We start from the raw sequence: 24713 nt of genomic DNA on the forward strand, positions 1-24713 counted from the left end.
TTTGATAGCTTAGCGTTTGTCGTCTGCTTACGATGATCTTCACCATGAAAACCCACGTGTCTCACGTGCATCGAGAGTTTTACTAAACTTTCCCAGGAATTTTTAAAATCATTTGAATTAAATTAATAAAAATAAACTGAGTTCGCGCATTATGGCGAGCGAAATAAGTTTCCCCAGAGGTGGAACACAATCTTTTGCAAAGTCTAATAAAGCGGAAACAAATGAAGATCTTTTCCAGGTAAGTCCGAAACCAAGGCTTAAGGGAAATTCAAATAGATTCAATGGGAATTTGAAAGTTGGGTATAGGGTAATACGTTCGGGATAATCATAATTAAACATTAATTAGGCCGGTCATGATAAACGTGAGAAGAAAAAGGCTAAGAGGAAATCTAGAAAGAAGAAGAAGAGTGAAGAAACTGAGGAAGATGAAGATATTGTTATTATTGATTCATTAAATAGCCAGGTTCATGCTCATGTTATTTACATTTAAGTGTAGAACAGTTACTTATATTGATAAATTCTCCCAGAACATCTCGCCAGGTCTTGTAGTTTTGGGATGCGTCACTAAGGTGTTTAATTATAGCTTAGAAATCGCCTTGCCCGGTGGCATAATAGGAACCATACCTATTACTAACACATCAACCAGTTATGTTGAACTTTTGAAAACATACACTGAAGATCCCGAAAACTTTGAAGGCAATTTGGTAACAATGCCAAACTTATTCAAAGTTGGTGACTGCTATCCTGTCAAAGTTATTGACTACTCAGTTACTGAAAATTCTGCCAAAACCCAAATTATTCTTTCAATCAACCCCAAAGACGTTAATGATGATTTGGTCCCATCTTCCATATATCATGGAATGGTAAGTCTGGGTTAATTATATCAAAGCCATCCTTAGTAACCAAGTAAATGTTAATGTATAGGTTTTATTGGGAGCCGTTTCAAGTGTAGAAGATCATGGTTATATCATAGATATAGGAGTTAATGGGCTGAATGGCTTTCTCAGTCAAAAAAATGCTTCTCATCACATTCAAAAGGCTAATGACGGGAGAGAGCTAGTTGTTGGGGAAATTTTGCACATGGTTGTTGATATGCCTGAACTTGATGACAATTCCTTAGAAGGAAGAATCATAACCCTAACTACAAAGAAAAAATCTTTTGAGATTGATATATCAGAGAAAGTTACCCTTCAAACTATTTCCCCTGGAATGACACTTCCGGCTATCATTACCGAAGCTAAACACAATGGTTTAGCTGTGAAATGCTTAACTTATAGTGGCTGTGTTCATAAAGATAATCTGCCAAATCCATTTGACGATCCTCAAAAGTTTTCCCTTGGACAAGAAATCAAAGGGACAGTTTTATTCAAACATCCAATGACTCAAGTCATTCATATGTCATTAGTTAACAAACCCACTTCAAATAATATTAAATCGCGGTTTGGGAATGTCAAAATTGGGGATAAGTTTCAAGAAGCCAAAATCATTGAAGTTCATTCTCATTCAATTTATTTGAAACTGTCCGACAATGTTAAAGGTTTGGCTAAGAACCCACACATCTCTGACCAAAAAGTAGATGATGCCACTGAAGTTTTTAACATTGGTGACACGGTGCCTTGTAGAGTACTGGGTTTTAACTATATGGATAGAATTGCTAAGGTTTCACTTAAAAAGTCGGTACTTAAGCAAGCCTTCATTGAGAATGAATCCATTAAAGCTGGAGATGTGGTTAAGGGAGTTATTCAAAAAGTTGATAGAGTTGGAGTCACTGTTAAATTGGGTGTCTATGTTCAAGGATATATCCATCCAACTCATATGTCAGACATTCCCATAAGTCATCCTGAGAAGCATTTTAGAGTAGGGGGAGAAGTCACGTGTAGGGTTTTGAAATTAGACAAGAAAGAAGGCGGTTCATCTCATTTCTTAACTGCCAAAAAGACGCTAGTGAATTCCAAGCTGCCACCTTTAACTAACTTAGATAGTGCAACACCTGGAATGGTCTATGATGGTTTTGTCGTCAAAATATCCAGTAATGGGTTGCTGGTGTCATTTTACAATGATATTTGGGTAAGATTTGGAATTGTAGGAACTTGAAATTGTATTTGAACCGTCAATCATTATAGGGTTGGGTGCCTGTAGCTGAAATCAGCACTAGTTTTGTTGAATATCCCGAAAAATTGTTCTATATTGGACAAGTTGTTAAATGTCGCGTTTTGGCTGTTTCAACCATAACAAAGAAAATGAAATTATCATTGAAAGTAAACGAATGAGTTAATACTTTACTTGGGAAAAGCCGATAATTAACTCTGATTTCAAAATTAGTTAAGTACCAGAAAAACTCTTGGAAAGAAAGATTTGGGTGAAACAACAAACTTGAAAGTTGGAGACATTGTTCCATTAGAAGTTACTGGCAAAAGTGACAAAGGATTAGATGTTTTAGTACAACCAGATAAGCTAAGGGCGTTCATTCCCACAATGCATCTCTCAGATCATCCCCATTTATGTAAACTCATCCATGAACGTTACCAGCCTGGAAATACCATTGACAAAGCTTGTATTTTTAGTCTTAAAGGGGTTATTGTATCCTTTCCATGTTTTTGATTATATGTACTTTCAAATGATGCAAATCCTTAGCTTTGATCTTGACTTACAAAATCAGATATGCACTTTAAAATCCATGATCTTAAAAGCAGCAGTCAAAAAACAAATCGTTTTTCAACCATCTCAAGTTAAAGAGGATGCTGTGGTACCTAGTGTTATCAAAGGGTTCATGTCTTACGGGATACTGGTTGAAATGGGGAACAACGTAACTGGAATGGTCCATAAGAGTGTAAGTACCTTGGTTACAAACAACAGCATCTCAAGGTGTCCTCTTACATACTTTTACGCGCAGAAAATAGCCAATACCGTGGTTAAAACCCCCGGCCTCTCTGGATTAGTTACACATCAGTCTTTGATTGTTAAAGTTCTCAGACTTCAAGATCATTCGGGGTCAATTAGAATTGAACTTTCGAGTAGACTTTCGGATGTTTTACCTAAAAAGAAACCGTGGAAACCTGCCCTTGACTCCTTGGAGTCTTATATGGCTGATTGGAATACTATCGCGTCATTGACAGAAGGTCCTTTAGGATCATTGAAAACGGGGCGAATTGTTGAGGCTGAGGTGACAAAGGTTACGAAGGAAGGTTGTGTGTGTCAATTAGTTGATTCCCAAGTTAAAGGCATTGTGGTTATGAATAATATTGGAGCTAAAATGCCCGAAGAAGGAGATAAGTTGCGAGCGATGGTTTTACATTGCGATTTTGTTAACAATTGCGTGGAATTGTCACTCTGCCATCGTTTGATCAAGCAATGTCAGAAAGCTAATAAGAACGCGTTATTGAAGCAAATAAAGAAAGGCTCAGTTCAAAAGTGCCAAATTCTTTTGGTCAGGCATCATTTTGCTTTGGCAACACTTTTAGACAATGCTTATGGAGTCCTGGCTTATTTGCCAGTTAAAAGAGTAAGTTTTCGTTTTGTCGGTTGGAAGTTTCATATACTTAAATTATTCACTATCTTCAGCATCCAAATGATACAGTTGGAAATTTATTTTCAATTGGACAAAAGACTCGCATGTTTGTACATCGGACAAAGGAAAATTATGTCATAGGGGTCTTAGAGAGCCATGAACTTCAAGCATTGAAGGAAGATGAGAAATTGATGAGTAACGAAAAACCCTTGAAAAGGAAAGCAGTGGAGAAGACAAACATTGAGTCTCCAAAAAAGAAGAAACTGAAAACAACGGTGTCAGTGTCCCTTGATGTGAATGAAGCTGAGGAAGTAGGGGATGAAGAGACGACCAATGGGAAAGAAGAACAAAATATTGAAATAGAAGATGGTTTGGAAGTGGGTGATGAAGTTGAAGGGAAAATTTCAGGGCGCATCCTAGGAAAGGTTTACGTTGATTTAAAATCATCAAAGAAAACTGGATATTTCAGAATTGAAGATAGCCTTTGTAAGTTTTTTAACGAATCAGTCTTTGACTTGGAGTGGACTACAATGTCCAGTTATTTCAGCAACAAATAAGGATTTAAAGACGGGAAAAACAATAAAACTACGGATTAAGAATACAACACCCGATGAAATTGAGTTTGAAGTTCCTAATCTCAAAAATAACTCTCAGAATTCATGGGTTGATATAGATTCGGTTTTAGATTGTGTTGTTTCACATTTCAGCAAAGTGAAACTCTTTGTCAAGTTTCCTAATGGTAAATTTGGCTTTGCTCTACTAGAGGACCTTCCAGGTAAGATTGGGCTAACATTGGTTTTTGGTTTAATGATTAAGTTTCATGGTTATTCTAAGTAATAACCCTCTTATTCCATAAATCATAGAAAAGTATAAAAATATTGTCGTTGGTACCAAATTATCGGTTAAAGTTGTTGAGACTAATGAACAAGGTGTAAGACTTGATATCCTGCGTGTATTGGAGCAACCATCCCAGAAAGAAAATGTAGTTAAGGAGGATGTGGAAACCAAATTCGTTACTGGGGATGTAGTGGAAGGGATTGTTAAGTTTTGGAAAAAGGGTGGCGTATTTGTCCAATTGGCGCCGAGAAAGCTCGGAATTATAAAGAAATCCACTGTTCAAGATGGAATTGATGAACTTAAAACGGGGTCCAAAGTAAAAGTGGAGGTTTTAAACGTTAGGGAAAATGGCTATGACCTCAAGTTACTGAAGAATATAAAGGAACCTGAGAAACTAATCAAAAATAATATTGAGTAATTACCCATATACCTTCGTTTTAAATTAAAACATAAATTTAAATGTTTGTTTAAAAAAATTTAACATAGAATTCCAATTATAAATGAGGAGGAAGTTATGTCTGAAGAGGTTCTAAAGGCTCCGAGACTCGAAATTCAAGAGTCCTTTTCATGGAACATAGATGCAACCCCTAACTTAACCGCATTGGCGCAGCATGGTAAGACTGAAGATTCGTCAAGTAGTGATGACGATGATGAAGACGAAATTGACAAAGCGCCAAAGAAGAAAAGGAAGAAGGGTGAAAGACAGAAAGAGGAGGAAGACAAACTTAGAAAAGTCTGAGAATTTTTCTTGAAGTTTTTAATTAACTAATTTTATAAATGAGGTATTTGTTTGTAGCAAGAGGAACGACTTATGGATTTAGATAGAGTTCCCGAAACAATAGATGATTTTGAACGTTTGATACTTTCATCTCCCGATAATTCCATGATTTGGATGAAGTACATGGCATTTTATCTTCAACAAACTGAAATTGATAAGGCTAGGGTTGTCGCGCAAAGAGCTTTGAAAACAATCTCGTATAGAGAGGAAAATGAGAAGCTGAATATTTGGGTTTCTATGCTTAATTTGGAGAGTATGTACGGAACACAGGAATCCCTACAGGACGTCTTCGCAAAGGCGTTAGAAGTGAACGAACCGCTCAAAGTATATAGGCAAATGATCAAGATTTATCTGGAATCGGAAAAGATTGAGGAAGCTGAAGAACTTCATCAAACTGTTGTTAAAAAATATCGCCAGGATCCAACTGTCTGGACCGACTTTGGTCTATTCTATATGAAGATTAATAAACCAGAGTTGGCCAGAAAATTAATGGATAGAAGTTTTAATAGTTTAGATAAAAGACATCGTAAGGAAACAGGGTTTTCATTTATCATTCTAAGATTTTTTAACCAGAGTTAAAATTTTATCTATCAAATAGACATCGATGTTATCTCCAAATTTGCGCAAATGGAATTTAGTAACGGTGATCCGGAAAGAGGCAAAACTTTATTTAAAAACATTCTAAATAACTATCCTAAAAGAACTGATATTTGGTCGGTTTTTGTTGATGTCTTAGTTAAACACGGGGAACTTGAAGAAGCCAGGTATTATTACCTACCACTTAATTTTAAATGACTTAATAATTTTAACACGTCTTTCTAGGCAAAATTTGGAAAAGCTATCATCATCTAGTCTACCAATTAAAAAAATGAAATTCGTGTTTAAAAAGTTTTTAGACTTTGAGAAAGAACACGGAACTGAGGAAAATGTAGAGAAAGTTAAATTGAAGGCTCTTGATTACGTTCAAACTTCAAATTATACAACGTGATGACTGCTTCAAACCCCATAATAGTTCTAAAACGGTTTATAAGTTTTCAAATAAACAACCAGAAAAGTAACAAGTAATTGTTAAATTTTAATGACAATTAATTTTTAAGTTGTGTTTTTGTTGTTACAGAGTTAATTAGTTTGTTAATATATCTAGAACACGTCTTGTTTTTTAGTTAACATATTTATTCCTAGCGCTATCTTCTAAAATAGTCCAATTGGGCGAAGGTATATCAGCTGATAACCAATTGAAATCATCTATGGCGTTCCAATTATTTTTGCTACGATCTAGTCCAGCTATTTCAAAATGGCGGTCTATATTGTCATAGGTCCAAGTGTAAGGGGCGAATCTTAAACAAACTGAATCTTCTATGATAGCCCTACTCGTGACGTGAAGGTAGAAATCTGACTTAGTGGTTGAATGCACCCTTAGTTGTTGGCAAGCTACTACAAAGACGCAATCGCTACAATTCTCAATAAAAATTGAAGTAGTTGCGGGACCCACGAAAATTTGGCAATGTTTCAGGTCACTCATATGAAGGGTGTTCGGTGCCCCAAAGATTTTAACTAGGCAGTTTTCTAGGTGCTTTAACTCGACATCTCTGCAATTGACGTCGTCATCTCCAAGTATTAAATTTTCGTTTTTCCTATCCTTAAAACCATTTTCAACGTAAGAGCCGGGTATTTCCTTCCTTAGATGATCGGTAGCGATTTTAGGTGTATCTACAGTATCATTTGTAGCAGATTTCATTTGAAAAGTTTTCTTCTTGAATGTAAATTTCTTTTTGGGTAATAGTTTCGCTCTAGCTGTCACTGTCAGGTCTTCAAGATGTTTCAGGGATTCTTGGGCAACTTTTATGTTGTAGTAGGGAAGGAATATGGTGGAATCATTGAGGTATTTTTGCATCTTTTGAATATCTTCACTAATAAGGTCGAAATGAGCTGGTAGTTTATCTTTGTCCATTTGTTCCGCTTTCAGTAGGTTATTTTCAACGTCAATTCGTTTTTTGTTAAAAAGGGCGATGAAATTGTCAATCTGTTCGCTAATGTTGAAGCCATTTTCTTTTTCATCTAAACGTTCCATTTTCGTATTTGTCTGACTAATGTGCTTTATTTTTTGTTCTCTTTACTATCGTTACTCTCCCGCAGTTTAATATTGGTGTTGTTTTTAATTGCATTCAGAAAATCTTGTTTTTGTTTAGTATCTGTACTTCTGAATCCGCTTTTAGCTTCAGTGTACCTTGTTTTGTATTCTTCCGGTGACGGTGATAATGATTGGCTAAACAAGTAAGCACCACCAACGAGGAAAGAGGAATAAAAGAGAGCTTTCGCAAGAGACATGAATATCTTTTATTGCTTTGGTTTGATACCCCAGGTTTTGAGATCGTGCTCACGGATACCAGATGTTCCAAGTTTTTCTCCAATTGTGTAGTACAAATTTACAATTTCTGGGCTGAAACCGTAGATTTGTTTTCGGAAATTTTGCGAGTGATTTAGTCGGTTCCAAAAGATGTAACCAAAGGCAGCGCCTGCTAATTCAAAGATAATCAACCCTTTAGCGATTGTGTAAAACTTTCCCTTGATTTTCGGTATTCCAAATCCACGAAATATGTTGTATTGGGGACGCTTTCTCAACATAGCCTAAGTTTAATTTATTTTCATAATTTTGAAATCATTTTAATTAAAATATTTAGAAATTAGAGGCAGAGACATAACGAAATAATTAAATTACCGTTTTGGGAGTTGTCTTTGACACGTGACCTTGTCACCCCCTCTCTTACCCACTCACTGTCTGAGATTACGGCATTATGTGACGTCATAAACGCGAAACAGCGGTCTTTAAAGTCACCGCCGGAAGTCTCTTGAGCCGGTAGTTTTTGATATATTAAGCCTTGGCTAGTTTTGTGTTCAGTTTCAGTTACTGATTACATAACAATTAGTAATTAATTTTAAATCAGCATGAATATACTGCGTCACTCATTACGTTTACGTAATTTTACGAGTCCTAAAACGTATCAGAAACCATACACATTTTCATCAAAGTTATTATTCTCCAACTTGGTTCGTTAGTTTCACTGATTGGAAGTTATATAATAATGTGCATGATTAATTAATTAAACGTTTCAGACATGTCTACGTCAAACTGTGAGCCACGCTGTTTCTCCACCTTTGTTAGAAGTACCAGTTAATGGTCAAAAATGGGTAGGGAGGTGGTTTTTAGCTTGTGGAGGAATGGTATTTGGTACTGTAGTATTGGGTGGTACTACCAGGCTAACCAAATCGGGGCTTTCCATGGTGGATTGGCATCTCTTCAAAGAAGTTCCTCCTAGAACTCGCACTCAATGGGAAGCCGAGTTTTCAAAATACCAACAATATCCCGAATATAAATTGTAATTAATTAAACACCCTAATTAGTCATTAGATGTTTCTTGACCTAAATATGGGGTTAAAACATTCAATTCAACAGAACCAATCGCGACATGACCCTAAATGAATTCAAATGGATTTGGTGGATGGAATATATCCATCGAAGTTGGGGCAGGGCCATAGGGGCTGTTTATTATTTACCAGCAGCCTTGTTTTGGTATAAAGGTTGGTTTAGTAAGGCTATGAAGCCTAAGGTCGTAGCTTTGGGTGGATTACTGGCATTCCAAGGACTACTGGGATGGTACATGGTCAAAAGTGGTTTGGAAGAGAAGGATGAACCCAATTCCAAACCTCGAGTTAGTCAATACCGATTGGCTGCTCATCTAGGGACAGCATTTGTCTTTTATAGTTTACTCTTGTGGTCGGGATTAAGCCATCTTTTACCCCCACAACAGGTACCTACGTTAAATACTTTATCTCCAAACAGAGTGTAGAAAGAAAATGTAAAAAATTGTTGGAAATTTTGATAAATAGACTCCCATATCAAAACAAATGAAATTATTTTGGAAATTAGCCCATGGTTCAAAGTCTATCATCTTTTTAACTGCATTTTCTGGTAATTACTAAATAATAACTTAATTGGTTTAACAGAAATTAAAGGAAAAGTTTAGGCAACATAACATTATACTTTAAAAGAACGGCCTTTTTCTAAATTTAAAAGGAAAATTATTATAAAAAATAAATGCTCTCTTATTACAAAATAATAGAGTAATGTCAATTCTACGTATGCAAACTTCATACCCTTCTGTCTTTTAGCTCAGTGTCATCCCCCCCTACCAGGCGCGTACAGTATCCCCACACCGTCTACTCCCCTCTCTACCGTCTACTCCCCTCTCTACCGTCTACTCCCCTCTCTACCGTCTACTCCCCTCTCTACCGTCTACTCCCCTCTCTACCGTCTACTCCCCTCTCTACCGTCTACTCCCCTCTCTACCGTCTACTCCCCTCTCTACCGTCTACTCCCCTCTCTACCGTCTACTCCCCTCTCTACCGACACTACTCTATTAACATAATAATTAGTCTTAAAAACTAAGACTACTGTGCCTCCATTGGTTTAGTAGAGGCTCCTAACCGGAACCTCTTACGCTTACGCACGTGATCGAGTGGGCTATGCCCTCCCTTACCCCCTACCCTACCCCTCTCAGCATGTGATAATTCAACCAATCCCGTAGGGGTGGACGCAACCAAAAATGGCGGCGCAGTACTCCTCGTTTTTTAAGACTAATTAAATGATAATTATTTTGTAATAAGAGATCAATTATTTTCTTTTTAATAATTTTCCTTTTATATTTAGAAAAAGCCCGTTCTTTTTAGGTATAATGTTATGTTACCTGAACTTTAAAATAAGAAGTGAACTTTTTCAAATCTAGGAGCATTTGTAGCTGGATTAGAAGCTGGTCTAGTTTATAACTCTTTCCCAAAAATGGCTGATCGTTGGATACCATCTGACATCTTGGCTTATGAGCCAAAACTTCGAAATTTCACTGAAAACCCCACCACAGTCCAGTTTGACCATAGAATCTTAGGAGAAACTGTTTTCTGCGCCGTCTCAGGGTTATGGCTTTACTCTCAGAAGCTTCCACTCCCACCTAGAGCCAGAATGGCCGTCAATGCTATGATGATTGTAGGATTGGTTCAGGTTGGTATAATTGGGGAAACTTTTAATTGGTTTAGGTGTAAAAAAAAATATCAATTTGTGATTTAAGGTGGGAATGGGAATAGCCACGTTGCTTCTTTATGTTCCAAAACCATTGGCTGCCTGCCATCAAGCTGGGGCATTGACGTTATTGTCAACTGCTGTCTGGTTAACTCATGAACTTAAACTATTGAGAAAGATACGTATTTAATTTTAACTTTAGAATGGGCATCTTAAAGTTTAAGTAATTGGAGTTTTTTAACTACAATTTCAACTTTATAATGAACATCTAAAGTTGAAATTAATTAACTTAATTAAAATGTAGTTAACAATTAAGCCAAACACGGTGGTATTTTTTTGTACCGTCTCTGTGATACAGTCCAACCTATCTATAGAGTAGTGTCGGTAGAGAGGGGAGTAGACTGTTTATCCCTCCCTCTAGGCGCGCTTTTGTAAGAGGGGATACTGTACGCGCCTGGTAGGGGGGATTACACTAAGAGATAGAGTAATGTCAGTTCTACGTATGCAAACGTCATACCCTTCTATCTCTTAGCTAAGTGTCATCCCCCTACCAGGCGCATACAGTATCCCCTCTTACAAAAGCGCGCCTAGAGGGAGGGATACACAGTCTACTCCCCCCTCTACCGACACTGCTCTATGGTATGACGTTTGCATAGTAGAACTGACATTACTCTATTCTGAAAATAGATATTGTTTAGTTTAATTAAGGGTTTTTTGAAAGAAATCCTTGAAAAACGAGTAATAAAATTAAATATAAGCTTTTTATTGCTTTGCTCTTATCACAATTTAATCTTTATATAATAATTTCATTTGTTTGTAAAAAAAAAGGGTTAAATTTCTTCTCAACATTTGATTAAATTTAAATCGGTTCACCACATCAACATCAACAAACAAAAAACTATAAGAGTTACGTAACTAGAAACTTACAAATATACAGCTTATATTAATTAAATGCATTTAATAAAAAGGTGACTAGGTCAGAGGTCAGGCACTTTTATGCTTCACGATTAACGTAACTCTTTTTCAAAACGAAATTAACTTAATTATTGCGCATTAATTATTATTATTATGAGTTTGGAGGAAAAAATGAATTTTTCGGGGTCAAAGTTATATAGGAAAACAGATTGAGTCACTCTAAAGGTCTTAAGTGACTTAAAATAAAACCTTAAATTGGTTTTAAAAATAGTAGGTATAAGTTATTTTTATTTAACTTATTTTTTAAAGCTGGGGGGTCTAGAATGGTCCGTACTCTCTTGAGTGAACAAACTTTAGACAAAATTGTATAAAAATAGATTTTTGGATCTTTGAAAATTCAAACTCAAAGAGCCATCCTTTGTTCTTTTATTTAATAAAGTGGTCACTCCGCTACCAATCCTACGAAACCCATCACAGCTATTCCACCACAGATACAAAATATTTGTTTGATAGATTCCCTAAAAAAGAATTTGAAATTAGTTCCAATATTTGATCATTTTAGTTCTCAAAGGGGGGGATGTTGAAATTACCATGGATCACTCTCTTTCATAAGGTCCGGAAGTATATTGACTAAGGCAATATTTATAAAGCCACCCGCTGTAAAAGGCAATATCCAAGATGTGCTACTTCCTGCGCGAAAAAATGAAAAAAGACGTGTACAGTTTAAATTTGGCGCCATTTTTTCATAAGGTCAAAATCCGATGCCCGCGCTTTTTGAATTGCTTTAGAGCACGTGGGTGAAAGGTCAATACTAACCAACTTCTTCTAAAGAATTGGAAGTTAAAGCTACAACGGCGCCCATAACGCCTATTATTGCGGTTGAAATCTGGAGAGAATATCAAAAGTTATGCGAAAGTAGACGAATTTAGGCTTAATGATTGGGTTTGTACTACCAACCTGAGCTTTAGCTGCATCCCACCTATCAAAGCCAGATTTCAGTAAAATGGCGAAATCTCCGAATTCGTGGGGAATTTCGTGTATTAAGATGGCCGCCGTTGTTATTAAACCCATCTAATTACGGTTGGAAAATTAGGGTTAAAAGTTAGGCTTAACGAATAGGAATGTGTTTTCAAACCTTAGTTCCAACTATAAAACTGGCGGCCACTGCTAAACCATGGGAAAAATTATCTATGGCATTGGCTAGTAAATTTAGGTACCCCGTAATCTGCCAGGTCAAAAGGTCACTCATTACTCAAGGTAAAAAAGACCTTAGCGGGATCACCACCACAGCCTTACGTGTATTTTGGATTCCTCTTTGACTATATTATTAGCGTGTCCGTTCAAATGACACGGACTATCATTGTTATTCGAATGGTGGCCATTGGTCAGTTTGGCCTTTTCGTATTGCAATTGGTCCCTTTCTGATGACTGCTAAAGAAACGTTGTAGTTGTATAAAAACTGAGTAACCGTCTTTAACCGAACCGAACTGGACATACTGGATGGCTATCTACAGCGAACATCATCTCAACTACGACAAAAGTAAAGATCCCCGTCAAGATCCAACAACCCATTTGAAGATGGGCCCAAGGACCCGGATTCCTCTGAAGAGAATTCCACGCTTCCGGTAAAAGATGGAGGAAGACATCACCAAGTAGTCCACCGACGGCGAAACTCAACAGGAGTTTCAGGACCTTACTGTCCCCTGGAATTACAAGACGCCAAAAATGATTAGTTATATAGAAAGGCTTAAGTACATTAAGATTAGAAATTTTTAAAAGCTTTTAAACAACAAGATACACGTCCTAATCCATCAGCAATTAGTCACTGATTTTAATCTCCGACACCCCGTTCTGTTTCCCCATTACTGTCACTTGGGACTGATACTAAAGGCTTTAGAATCCTTCCACATTCATTGTGATTGTCTAGACTTTTCTTGGTAAGCGTTTATAGCAATTGCAACCAACGGAAGTCGGGGATTTTGATTAGCGCAGTATAAATAGCGGAATTTCGTCAGCCTCGTGAATCAGGGCTGAAACAGCGGGCTATGTTTTTGCTTTAATGGCACTTTCGGAGCCCATCGTGCTAGAATATCTTGTTGATTTTTATAGAGCATTTATAGAATAGATGGAACACTATCAGTGTGCGCGGTATTTTCGTAACACGAGGCTTAAATCTAACTACTAAGCTTGATAAGACCTTTTTGATGGAAAGTGTTGCGCCGTTTCGAATCAACGTCGAGTTAAAGGCGAATGCAATATAGACAGAGTCTGGAAGTAACCCGTCACTTACAACAGCTGGAAAATCCCTATAGGCCATTCCATAAATTCCAGATGTGAAGCACTAACACCACAGGGACGGGGAGGTCACCTCCATGGGTCAAGAAGCAGCGCCAGTTCCTTGACGTGTAGTGAACTCGGCCTAAGTCTGGGCGAAGTAAATAAATAACCCAAGAGGCAGCCTCCCTTCCTCCTTACGTTGGTTTCTCTGCAAGTTATTATTGGAATGGTCTATTGTTTTAGAATCCCGGGGTTTTTGTGCCTATGGGCTTTTGCAAATTCTCTCTCGACTCTGTTTCTATCGCTTCTTCCAGAACTTGTCACGGTGTTTTCCGTCGAAATGGTCCATTGTCTTTCTAATCACTTCTAACCACCATACTAGTCTTACGCCTTCCCATAGGTTTTTAAAACACACGGACGGTTTTTGCATTCGTTGTTTTATTTAAGATCGTGTCTCACGGTCGGTGAGACATCAGCAGATGGTTTACGTACGCTCATTGAAATGTCACCGACGTAAACGCGACTAGGTCCTCATTCTCCAAGTCGACACAAGGGCTGCTAAATACTCTATCGTCTTTCGGAGTCAAAGACAGTAAGGGACACTTACTCGAGAAAGGATGACTCAAAACTCTGGAATTGGCGACAAGAAAATGGGGAAATTTTCGAGTACCAACAAGAAAATGGGAGGTAGTCAAATCGTGAGTACTTTAATTTGTACTTATGTTAATGACGTTTTTGTCAAAATGTCAAATGTGTGTTTAAGCTAAGCCTACTTAAGTTTTATTTTTGTCTCTGGGTACAATTGTGCAAATTCTCAAATCTTCCAAGAATCGTGTTTTGGATTATGCTGAGCGCGAGGGAAATTTTATTCTTTACGAATATATGAACTTGGGTTTATCAGTATTAGCAGTGGAGGTTTGCTTGGGAAACGTGATAAGGTATTCGAAATAGCTGGTCCATTCTTGTTCGTTCATGTTATCGATGCACTCGCTACTTGAATCATTTTTTCGAGTGCTTTAACATTGACTATCGTATAGGATTACGTCAGTTTATGTTTGGAGTTGAACTAAACCTTTGAACCCTGCCCTAAACACTACAGAAGTCAAAAATAAATCTAGGAACCGTTAACTAAACGATGTATAGCTAAGGTCACGCGTTATTTAAATCAATTGGCGCACAATTACATACGCGAACCTGGCAGCTATTGCTAAAAGAAAAGAAAAAGAAAAACCCTCAATAAATGGGTTCAATACCTCTTTAAATGAGATAAGATAAGATTTAACGAAATTCGTTTAAAATAACATTGGGATTACACTCACTCCACTTTTACCTTCGATGTGTTTAAAAAAATCAAAGAAAGATTTGAGATAATAACAAAACGAACCGTTAATGCGTTTCTGATGACTGATTAGTCATTCATTATCTAGTAGCGAAACCACTTGGTTTGTTTTTGAATTTTTTTTTTATATAGGTATAAGTGGATTCTTGATTTTCTTTAAATTATTCGGGTTATTCCTTAGATGGTAACCGAGTGCTTGATACGCCGCTTGAATTAATTAAATTCCAATCGACTAATAACCTTTTAGTTGCGCGGTGATTTAGCGTATAATTTTAGAATAGTTTATCTCGAAGTCTATTGGTTGCAGCAAAAATAAATAAATGGTTGCAGTAATCCGTTATCATGGAGGAACGCAATATATATTTTTCTCCAATTAAATATTACTCCATGTGCCAATGGAAAACTGCTGTAGTTTTGTGTTATCAAGGCATAAAGTGGAATTTTTACTTCATGCCAATGGAAAACTGCTTTAGGTTTATGTTATCAAGGCGGAAAGTGGATTTGTTTACTGTTTTGTTTATCTCTTTATTTTAAAATGTCCCGACACTGAAACCACGTGACAGTAGTCTACTTTGAAAGTGACGCCAAGAATCTCGCCTAGTTCGTCAGTGACTAATTTTCTTCAAATATTAAGACACTTTAGGAAACGGAAACTTTTTTTATAATTAAATGAATTAATTCCTTAGATTTGAAAAATTCCGGAAAAGATGAACTCGTGATTAAACAGGTCATTAAACGGGCTTTAATTTCACTTTCTTCCTTTCCCTCATTCTCTCCCTCTCTCTCCCTTCTTTCTTTGTTAATGTAACGCTACATCTGGTTTCAGTTCTATCAGGTTCTATATTTATATATAACTTGATGTTCAAGGCTTTTGCGTTGGCGCTCTACATACCTCTACATAAAATCAACTATAGACCCGCGGGCCGAAATTTAATTTTTCATACAAAAGGATTTTAAATTTTAAAGGGTTTTTTTTATATAAAATGTAGATGATAGGAAAAACATTTAATTTCGGTTGACATCGCGGTTCGATTATATTGTAGCAAAGGGGCCTAGAAACCTACATGTGTGAAATGTTTGTCCTAAATCGCGTGACAGGGGGATGGGAGTTCGTACGCGTTTTGGTAAATATGCGATGATAGGTCTGGTGTTAAACGTGGTATGGTACATGGTATTCTGGCTATGATATTACTCTAATTTTTTCAAGGGAAAATTAGAATTGACTTTTAATTTAAAAAAAGCGCGGCATAGATACGTCTGTCAAAAACTAGGTGGTAACATGGATGAAACCATGGTGGTAAACAATTTTTGTTTGGGACGTCTCGCCCTGTCCACGTTTACACTCTTTTGTGTTTTTAAGAAATGACGACGTCATGAGGCGTAAGGTGCCTATTGTCCAAATTTTAAGGGTTATTTCTTTAAAAATAACAATCTACTTTGAGTTCAAACCCGATTTTTTGCTCACTTTTGAGTTCAAACCCGATTTTTTGCTCACTTTTGAGTACAAACTGAGTATGAACTAGACAACATAAACCTGTAAATTCAGTACAAGCCCATACATAGCTCAACTAAACAACAGGTAGCTTTATATTGAGTATGAACCCAATATTTGCTCTTTTTTAAGTGCAAAGTCGACAACGTAAAGCTGTGAAATTGAGTACAAGCCCAAGTACATAGCTCAATTTTGAGCGTAAATATCAATCACTGTTTTTGAGCAAGTTATTGCCACCCCCACTACACCGTAACAGTGGTGAACACCACGTTAATTAAAGAGTTTAATTAACCCCTTACCTTCAATCTTTGACCTTTTCTGCGCCACTTCAACGGGAATGATAGCCAATGGTACGATACCGCTTAAACCGACCGCGCAAGTAGCCGCTATGGACAGTAGCCAAGTTTGTTGACCCTGTCCGCAAAATACGGTACTATTGGAAGACTGGGCCCCGCTTACCCTCGTCACAACTTCGTCCATTATTTCTTCCATAATTAAAATATTTTAACAATTAAAAACCGCAAGCGCTTTTAAAATAAATCAAACGGTGGTTGTGTCGTTGGCATTAGCAACTTCAATCTCGGTACCGGACCAAAGAGAGCGAACGTTTCTCTACAAAACGCTTCCCCGATTAGATGACAGTCTGTGGGAAAGTTTCCTAAGGATCACAAGGACCGCTCCTTGGGTCTTCTCTCTTCATTATCAATGAATATGATAAGACGACACGGCGGTAGCTTTGTTTGATTTATTTTCTTCCACCTGACTTATATATCGACAATTTTATTGTATCGAATCGAGCATCGAGCTCTCAGGAGGAGTTGCGTTTGAATTTGGACGCGGCCATTTTAACAGAGATGAGAAGTTGCAACTCTGGCTGGCGATTCGCCGCGAATCAACATCCCACACTCCAGGCTCTCGCAAGCTCTCCGCTTATGCAGTGCTGCCGATTTAGTTACATTCCCCCCTCCTTTTCTAGTTGCTTTTTGACGTTCCCTCTCTACTAATCACGCTCGCTCTCGTGAATTCCTCCACCACCCACTAGTTCTTCTTGTTTATGTAGTGGGATGATGCGAAATTTAATTAATTTCATTTTCCTCCATGGAGTAGTTACATCGGAGTGAGATTGAGTTTACATTATAGGGCATTGCGTTGCAGCTAGGTCTCCATAAATATTGATCCATGGTTCCAGATTGCAACAAGCTTATGGATAACCGTTTAATATTGAAGTATTGAGCCCCAGGGTTCGTAGGGAACCTGGGAAACCTGGATTAGTCCTCATTGGTCCTCGGTATGAAAATTTCGTCCGAACCCTGGTAATGATTTGTTCAGTGTTCTTACTACACTTGGGGCAAAGTACTTTGTTTTTATTGAAAAACAGTACGTTGGTGGAATTGAGTTATTCATTTTCAAATAGATTAGTTTTTATTTATGGGTTAGTTTTTATTTATGGGTCAATGTCTTCTTTTGTTTACCAATTATTATAGACCAAAAATTGTTTATCCTTTTCAATTGTTATTGTGTCTATTACGCTATTATTTATTTATTCAAATCCTTTTACATTATACAAAGGTACTTCAGTTTTTGAAAGAATGATTGTAAACGTTCAAAGACGTTTTTTCTCCAATCCGCGATTTTCTAAGACGTTCAATTTAACTCTTTCTTATTATATATTCAAAAGTCCTTTCGAGCCTTTTGTCAAAAACCAATAGTAAAAGAAAAAAATCAAGTTGACTGTTGGAATGCTGCTTATCAAATTGAGCCATAGCCAAAATCTGGATATTTGATATACTTCAGATATTAGAAACATTTAGGCCTATATCATATTTCGTTACATCAGGGACAAAACTTATTATTATTACAAAAATCTGAATATATTTCCCCAAAGTTAATTGTCACTGTGTTTATCATAAACCTAAGTTAAATATTAGCTCGAAATGATTATAATGATTCAATATTTGTTTAAAGCGAACGATGTCGCTCATTTAGTTTCTATTTCCAACTGTTACAAAAGTTGTTATATCATCGTTGGAAGAATGGAGAAGTTTCCTCTCTCTCTATCTTTTACTCAACATATAAATTCTTGGAAAGCGGGAAAAGTTTAGTTTTGGGGTATGAAAACTTTTCAACGTTTTGAATTAAAACACAAGAGCGAGAAGATTCTAACGGCTAGAATAAATATTATAAAACATTCCGGGGAATATTTCAGACTTACGTGTAGTTTACCCGTACCTATAACTTCAAAACAACTTTATGTAAATTGTAATGACAGAGTTATTTGAACATAAACCGGTGAAAGTACAATACTTTACCGTCGATCCTCCTTCTGTCAAAGCCAGAAACCTTCCATTACTTAAGAAGATCAAAACCTCGTAACTTCACATCTTTTTCGCGATCAGAAAACACCAAACTTCAAAGCCAAACCCCTTCTTAATCCAAATGTACCTTAACAAACGCGTTTCATCCTTTCTCCTTAGTATCAACTCTTTATGAAAAAACAAAACAGCTCTAGCGTAAATCATCAACATTAGATTATACCAAAGACAATCCCCCTTACAACTACCACACACTTAAAGTATAAGCAGGAATGCATACAGTTACTAGGAATCATTGTGTATCCATTTGAACACCGTATCTAGGCGGATTTTGTGGGAAGAGCTAGACTAATCTTTATGTATATGACGAATTTTACCTGGCGAATAGTATATCACGTTGCATTGCACCTTGCACGCGCTTAGGAACTCGCGTTGCTACCGCAACCAATGAATCACAGTTAGAAAGACGTCACAATTATGACTCGTGACGTATAGTAAGTTATCAAAATCCCAGCCCACAAAACCCGCGTACAAATAAACGTGGGGGACACGATGATTCCCATTGGCTGTATTTATTCCTGGTGTAACGTAAAACGCCTGAATCCCAAGGCACTCCCTTAACTTTGCTTCCAACTCCCCTTGAAAAGAAGGAAAACATCGTATAGTCAAAACTAAAGTCCTACATCCTTCATCTAACTACATCTTCTCTATTGAAATTCAGCCATGCTAAAAAAGCGGAACGTTGGGAGGTTAAAAAGAAAAAAATGAAAGCAACTTTCGTGGTTATAGGGATGCTGGAAGATCAGGATGTTGTTCTAAAAATAGGTCCCGTTCTCCCTCTGTAAGTCCCCTGTATACAAGTGGTGTACAAAACTACCAGGTCCTGAAGCTAGAGAGAGAGAGAGGGGGGGGAAGAAAAGTGTACGGTGTGTATGTACGCTTCTGGTATGTCAATTATTTTGGAAGCCAAGAAGGAGAGACATAGATCTCTAAGACATCACTCGTACCTTTTTGTTACGAACAGTTGTGCCAAGATAGTAAATTAACTGTTGGGTCCTTTGGCTGTGTAGTCGGGTTTTTTTCCTAAACATCCCCTTCTTCCTCCTCCTCTTAACCAAGTTTCCCCGCTTTTTCTTAACTATTAGTACTTTTTTTTTCATTAAAATTCTATCCCCATCCTTGCCCCCCTGAACCGAGTATATAAATATCAGGTGCCAACATCATGGACCGTAGAATCTCGATGTGGGCTATAACGCAAGACGTATCCTCGGCGGCTATCGCTAATATCAAAGATCCAACTGGTAAAGATGGATCCATTCAGAAGAAGAAGGTTCTCGCGGTAAGACAGGATTGATATACTCTTCAGTTGTCCGTATTCCACCCCCCCCCCCACTGTTCACGGTGATCGGCATGATGTTCATTGATGAGTTTGATTGGACCACCATAATCCCAATAGCCTTAATTATATTGACCTATTAGGTTATTGGAATCGATGGTGCATGTCTTTATAGATTGGAAGAAATTGTTAAGCCTTTTTAATTTCTTTCAAATTCAAACGGAGTTCGAACAGTTTATTACATATCAATTGGATTTCTAAGCCTTTTTTAATAACTTAGTTCAATTTCAAATGGAGTTTGAACAGTTTATCGCCCATCAATTGGATCGCTAAGCCTTTTTTAATAACTTAGTTCAATTTCAAATGGAGTTCGAACAGTTATCGCGTATCAATTCAATTCGTTCGTTAAGCCTATTTATTTCAAATACTTCGACATTCATTGATAGTTAAGCCTAATTCTTTTATCCTTGGTAAAACCGTTCACATATTATCGTTTTGATTTTAAAAGCTTAATCAGTCTTTGGCTTCCGTCATTTTGAAGCTTTGCGAAAACTTCTAAATTTAAACCTCGACTTTACTTTCCACTTTTCAGGCACCAAAATAGCAACGAATAGCTCCGGAAACCTTTTGCGCGCGTTTGTGTGTGTGTTGAAGGGATAAGACAGAATGAAGCCAAATATTTGACACGATAGGCTTAGGAAAACTTTTATTTAGCAGATTTTTACGTGTTTTATCGCCTTGATATAAAAGAGTATAATCCTCGCGTATGAGATTATCGTAAAATTGCACGCGAGCTAAAAATAGCCGCTCATTAAGCGAGGAACACACATGCGTAAATATTTCACGGAATCGAACTAAAAACTCGTAACCGTAAACTATTTTCTATTCCGTTTACGTTTACGTTTCTGGATCTGAATCGCACTTGAACACGTAAAAACTTAATTTGCGGTGTTGAAATTCGAAAACAGTGACATCTATGATAAGTCTCCTTCGGTTAAAAAGGATTATATGCTCATAGAGGAGACCGAGGCTTAGGGTTGAAATCAATGCTACGAACCTAATAAACTGTACCGTGTCCTAATGGTTTGCCAAATAGTTTGTTCGAAAACCGTCACATTAAAATAAAAAAAAACTTGTCAAAAAGATATGGAAAGCTTCTAACCTTCCCTAAAATTGCCCCAAATCAGTGCTCTTCTACGATCTGCTTTTTTTTCTCTGCCATTTTTGCCCAAAACCTCGTACGGATACGAGCATCTGACTGGCTGGAGCTTAGCGTAAAATGTTTTACGACGGAAAAAGTTGAGACAATTTCAACTCTCTTTTCTAGTACGTTTACGTCGAAGGTTTTTGTACGTTTACGTTTCAGTTTACGTTTATGTCGAACTTTTACGCATGTGTGTTCCTCGCTTAAAAGAGACAAAAATAATAATCTTTTGTGTGGGTTTTTGGTGTGAAAAATATCATGAAAAGAACGTGGAAACAATAAAGCTGTTTTTAACAACATTTTTTAACTGACAGACCATTGAAAAATTGCCGGACAAAATCTTGCTGAAGATATTTTCGTACTTGCCTCATCGACAAGTATCTCGATTGGCCAGGGTTTGCAAGAAATGGCGTATGATATCCTGCGATACCCGTCTTTGGACACACGTCTCGTTAAGGGGAGAAATTTCGGGTCTTCACGTGCCCAACATCGAGACTCTATTGGCCCTGATTTCCGTTCGATTCGGTAGGCGTAATTACCAACTGACGTTAATTAGTACTGGCGTACTTATTGACGTAATTCTTTAGGTCCCTCCTTGCGTTACATCGAACTCCCAATTGATTTAATCACCCATACCGTTCTTCACGAACTTGGGAACAAGTGCCCTAATTTAACCCACATGTTACTGGATTTTTCGACGGCTATGCAGTTGCACGATTTCAATGACTTGCAGAATTTCCCCACAAAATTGAGGGTCATGTGTATTTGCCTATCCGAAGTCATTTTCATGGAAGGTTTCATGAGAAAGATTTACAATTTCATCAACGGTCTGGAAGTTCTGCATTTAATTGGTGAATATCCAGTGTCAATTACTACGGATGTAGGTAGAGGTTAAAGGTCGAACTTGAAAACGTTACTAGGAACGTACGAGAATGTTGGTGAAGAAGAGGAGGAAATTTACGAAGTCATCAACATCCATAAACTTAAAAGTTGCGTCCCAAATTTGAGGGTGGTTAACTTGTATGGCATTGTCTTTGTGGATGATAGCCACGTTGAGTCGCTCAGCTCAAATTGTACTCAATTGGAGTGTCTCTCCCTCAATTTCTGTACTAAATTCACCGGTTCCGTCCTGAAACTCTTGCTGTCTCGTTGCAAAAAGCTTCGAACGCTCCTGATGCAACAAACGGGTATGTGTTCATTTTTGCCATTTTGTAGTCCGGTCTAGCATAGGAATGCTATGATTTGTCGTTGAAAAGGTCTTCTAAACGAACACGTTTTGGCTGTGGAATGGGACAAAACCGATATCAAAGAGCTGGACATTACAGCGACTGATTTGAGTAGCGAATGCCTGATTGACTTGTTGACCCATCTGCCAGGGTTACGTTATTTAAGCGCCGGTCAGCAAGACGCCTTTACCGATCAGGTTATGAAAGAATTTTTTGAAAAGGGAAACATTAAGAATTTGATCGCCTTGGATTTGGATCGAAACGAAAATATCTCCGAAGAGATGTTGCTCAATGTCCTTAAAGTACAAGGCTCGCAATTGATGGGACTCCAATTGTCCGGTATCCCGCACTTGACCGAACCCTTTTGGACCGCCGTCTTACCTATACTAAAGAATGGAAGGTAAGGGAGGATATATATCTGGGACCACGTGGTAGACAACCCAGTATGTTTTTATAGGATTTTCGTTATGGGAATGCCAGAAGGTTGTTGCCAAAAAATCACCCAAAAGGTCCACGTTGATTCTTTGGTTGATTCCATCGCAAATAACTGTACCGTTTTGGAGCGCCTTGAAATGCGTTGGGACATGGAAACCCTGCGTTTCAGCGACCGTAGTAGCAAAGCCATTGACGCAATTCGCGTCAAATGCCTGCGTCTTCACAGTCTAGTCTTGAGCGACGGCAAATACTTCGAACTGGTCAAGTCCAACTTTGAAAGAGCCGATCGCGGAACGGTGGTTCGAACCACCAATAATTGCCGGGAAACCTTGTGCTACCTTTTATCCTTTTACAATCAACTAATATTTAACTAAATACGTTACGCTTAGTTATATCGGAACAAAAGCCTTATACATAAACAACTTCTTCCCCTCCTCCCATTCCCCCAATCTCCAAAATTCGCGGATTAGTGATGATTACATCGGATTACGAAAGATGTTGAGTACCATTTGTATACAAACCACGTTAAAGGACACCTCGGTAACGTTATGTAATATAATTAATTCATTTTTTCACAAAAAACCTAAAGTTCTAGTACGTATCTTTTACTCGTCGTTGAAAAACAAATAGGCGAAAAAGTTTCCTTAGTAGACTGTCTGCGTTTTTCCAAGTTGTTCTTTCGTTCCAGTACCCTTGTCAAATTGCCAGTGTAAGTACCAGTATACGTCACGAAAGGCCTCTTCAATTGAATATTTATTTATGAAGGGAAAATCATGGTTTTTCGGTTACGGTAGGCGTTTTAAGACCAACTTATTAGACTTTGAACGACTTTCGTTCGGTTACCAGGTAAAGGAGGTGGCTTATAGAAGGGGAAATGGGGGTGGGGGTGGATTGTTAAGTTTATAAAGAGCGTGCAATTTCCGCTAAAGTTCCTCGTTTATTACCGTTAATAGACTAGCCGTCAAAGACAAAAGGCTGCTAGGTCGATACGCTTTAGCACTGTTGCATATGCGAAGAAAAGAAAAACAAATGGTGGGTTTGGGATTTTTGATTACTCTGTTATACGTGATTATACCAAGGTTGGTTAGCTTAAATAATGGAGATAATTCAAGGGATTATTTTCTTTTATGGACTTATGAGGAATTTGAAAAATTAGTGCCTGGGGTAACCAACATTATTTAAAGGGATTATTAAGCTCGGTTTTGATCTAAACGGCGAGCGGGGGAAAGAACCACCATGTTTTTTGTCTATTTATTTATGTTTTTGAAAGAGTAAGTGGGTCCAATGATGTTACTTAGATAGGGCTTCGAAAGTTACCAGTCTTGTACCAAAGTCGTCATGGCCTTCGATAGAGGGTTCAATTATGTTAATTAGATAGGGCTTCAAAGTTACCAGTCTTGTACCAAAGTCGGCATGGCCTTCGATAGAGGGTCCAATTATGTTAATTAGATAGGACTTCAAAGTTACCAGTCTTGTACCAAAGTTGGAATGGCCTTCGATAGAGGGTCCAATTATGTTAATTAGATAGGGCTTCAAAGTTACCAGTCTTGTACCAAAGTCGTCGTCAGGGCCATCGAAAGATGGGGCATTTCCGTCAGTTCCCCGGGGCCCATACCTTCTAGGGGTCCCACAAACTCTCTCGACGGCCCTGAAAGTCGTCCTTATCGTTTGAAGCCATATATAGCGTCGTTGTTGTCAACATACCCATCAACGTTCCGTCTTAAGTGGTCAAGTATCAGGCATTTGAAAATGGTCAATTGGAACTACTCGTCTATTGATAACCGTACAGTGTACTTACAAGTAGTCCAATGGAAGTATATAACCTAACATCATGACCTTCATTTTAAAATACCGAACAACAAAAACCTGTCGTTGTTTACATTACACAAGAGACGATTTGAAAGAAAGAGAGAGAGATAGAAAAAAAAAGCAATAATATAGTCACGCATTTTATCAATGGTTTAATTTTAAATTATTTCGACC

The 24713-nt window shown here is 37.6% G+C and overlaps 5 protein-coding genes across 7 annotated transcripts; 3 read left to right on the plus strand and 2 right to left on the minus strand.

Moving 5' to 3' along the window:
* Positions 1-14: 14 nt before the first annotated feature.
* On the plus strand, positions 15-6188 carry Rrp5 (Ribosomal RNA Processing 5). The gene is made up of 15 exons (XM_089839446.1): positions 15-238; positions 347-463; positions 528-863; positions 925-2067; positions 2124-2258; positions 2323-2580; positions 2660-2830; positions 2894-3502; positions 3562-3994; positions 4056-4283; positions 4372-4759; positions 4832-5078; positions 5142-5649; positions 5722-5887; positions 5946-6188. Exons 1-15 carry the CDS (start codon positions 152-154, stop codon positions 6109-6111), a joined length of 4992 nt encoding a protein of 1663 aa, XP_089695572.1. The 5' UTR covers positions 15-151; the 3' UTR covers positions 6112-6188.
* On the minus strand, positions 6179-7449 carry LOC149717551 (tubulin-specific chaperone C-like). The gene has a single exon (XM_089839926.1). It carries the CDS (start codon positions 7192-7194, stop codon positions 6283-6285), a length of 912 nt encoding a protein of 303 aa, XP_089696052.1. The 5' UTR covers positions 7195-7449; the 3' UTR covers positions 6179-6282.
* A 15-nt stretch (positions 7450-7464) lies between these two features.
* LOC149717552 (heme A synthase COX15) lies at positions 7465-10515 on the plus strand. The gene is made up of 6 exons (XM_089839849.1): positions 7465-8171; positions 8238-8500; positions 8578-8932; positions 9012-9093; positions 9908-10176; positions 10244-10515. Exons 1-6 carry the CDS (start codon positions 8070-8072, stop codon positions 10382-10384), a joined length of 1212 nt encoding a protein of 403 aa, XP_089695975.1. The 5' UTR covers positions 7465-8069; the 3' UTR covers positions 10385-10515.
* A 421-nt stretch (positions 10516-10936) lies between these two features.
* Positions 10937-17138, minus strand: Zip99C (Zinc transporter Zip99C). Its single transcript, XM_089839894.1, has 8 exons — positions 16517-17138; positions 12607-12812; positions 12406-12540; positions 12245-12334; positions 12067-12180; positions 11926-11995; positions 11700-11799; positions 10937-11627 (listed from the first exon to the last, which is right to left on the minus strand). The coding sequence occupies exons 1-8, from the start codon at positions 16707-16709 to the stop codon at positions 11552-11554; spliced, it is 984 nt and encodes a 327-aa protein (XP_089696020.1). The 5' UTR covers positions 16710-17138; the 3' UTR covers positions 10937-11551.
* On the plus strand, positions 13618-23104 carry FipoQ (F-box/LRR-repeat protein FipoQ). Of its 3 annotated transcripts, none has more exons than XM_089839751.1 (6): positions 13618-14084; positions 21384-21594; positions 21657-21920; positions 21990-22256; positions 22326-22695; positions 22753-23104. In XM_089839751.1, the coding sequence occupies exons 1-6, from the start codon at positions 14004-14006 to the stop codon at positions 23102-23104; spliced, it is 1545 nt and encodes a 514-aa protein (XP_089695877.1). In that variant the 5' UTR covers positions 13618-14003. The 3 variants fall into 3 exon arrangements, with proteins under 3 accessions (XP_089695877.1, XP_089695870.1, XP_089695886.1); XM_089839744.1 differs by lacking the exon at positions 13618-14084 and adding an exon at positions 19729-19868; XM_089839760.1 differs by lacking the exon at positions 13618-14084 and adding an exon at positions 21151-21302.
* The last annotated feature ends 1609 nt before the right edge of the window (positions 23105-24713 follow it).

Source organism: Phalangium opilio, unplaced genomic scaffold (genome assembly GCF_054372755.1).
Source record: "Phalangium opilio isolate 3A_F unplaced genomic scaffold, DU_Popi_V2 ptg000003l_1, whole genome shotgun sequence".
NCBI classification, from domain to species: Eukaryota; Metazoa; Arthropoda; class Arachnida; order Opiliones; family Phalangiidae; genus Phalangium; species Phalangium opilio.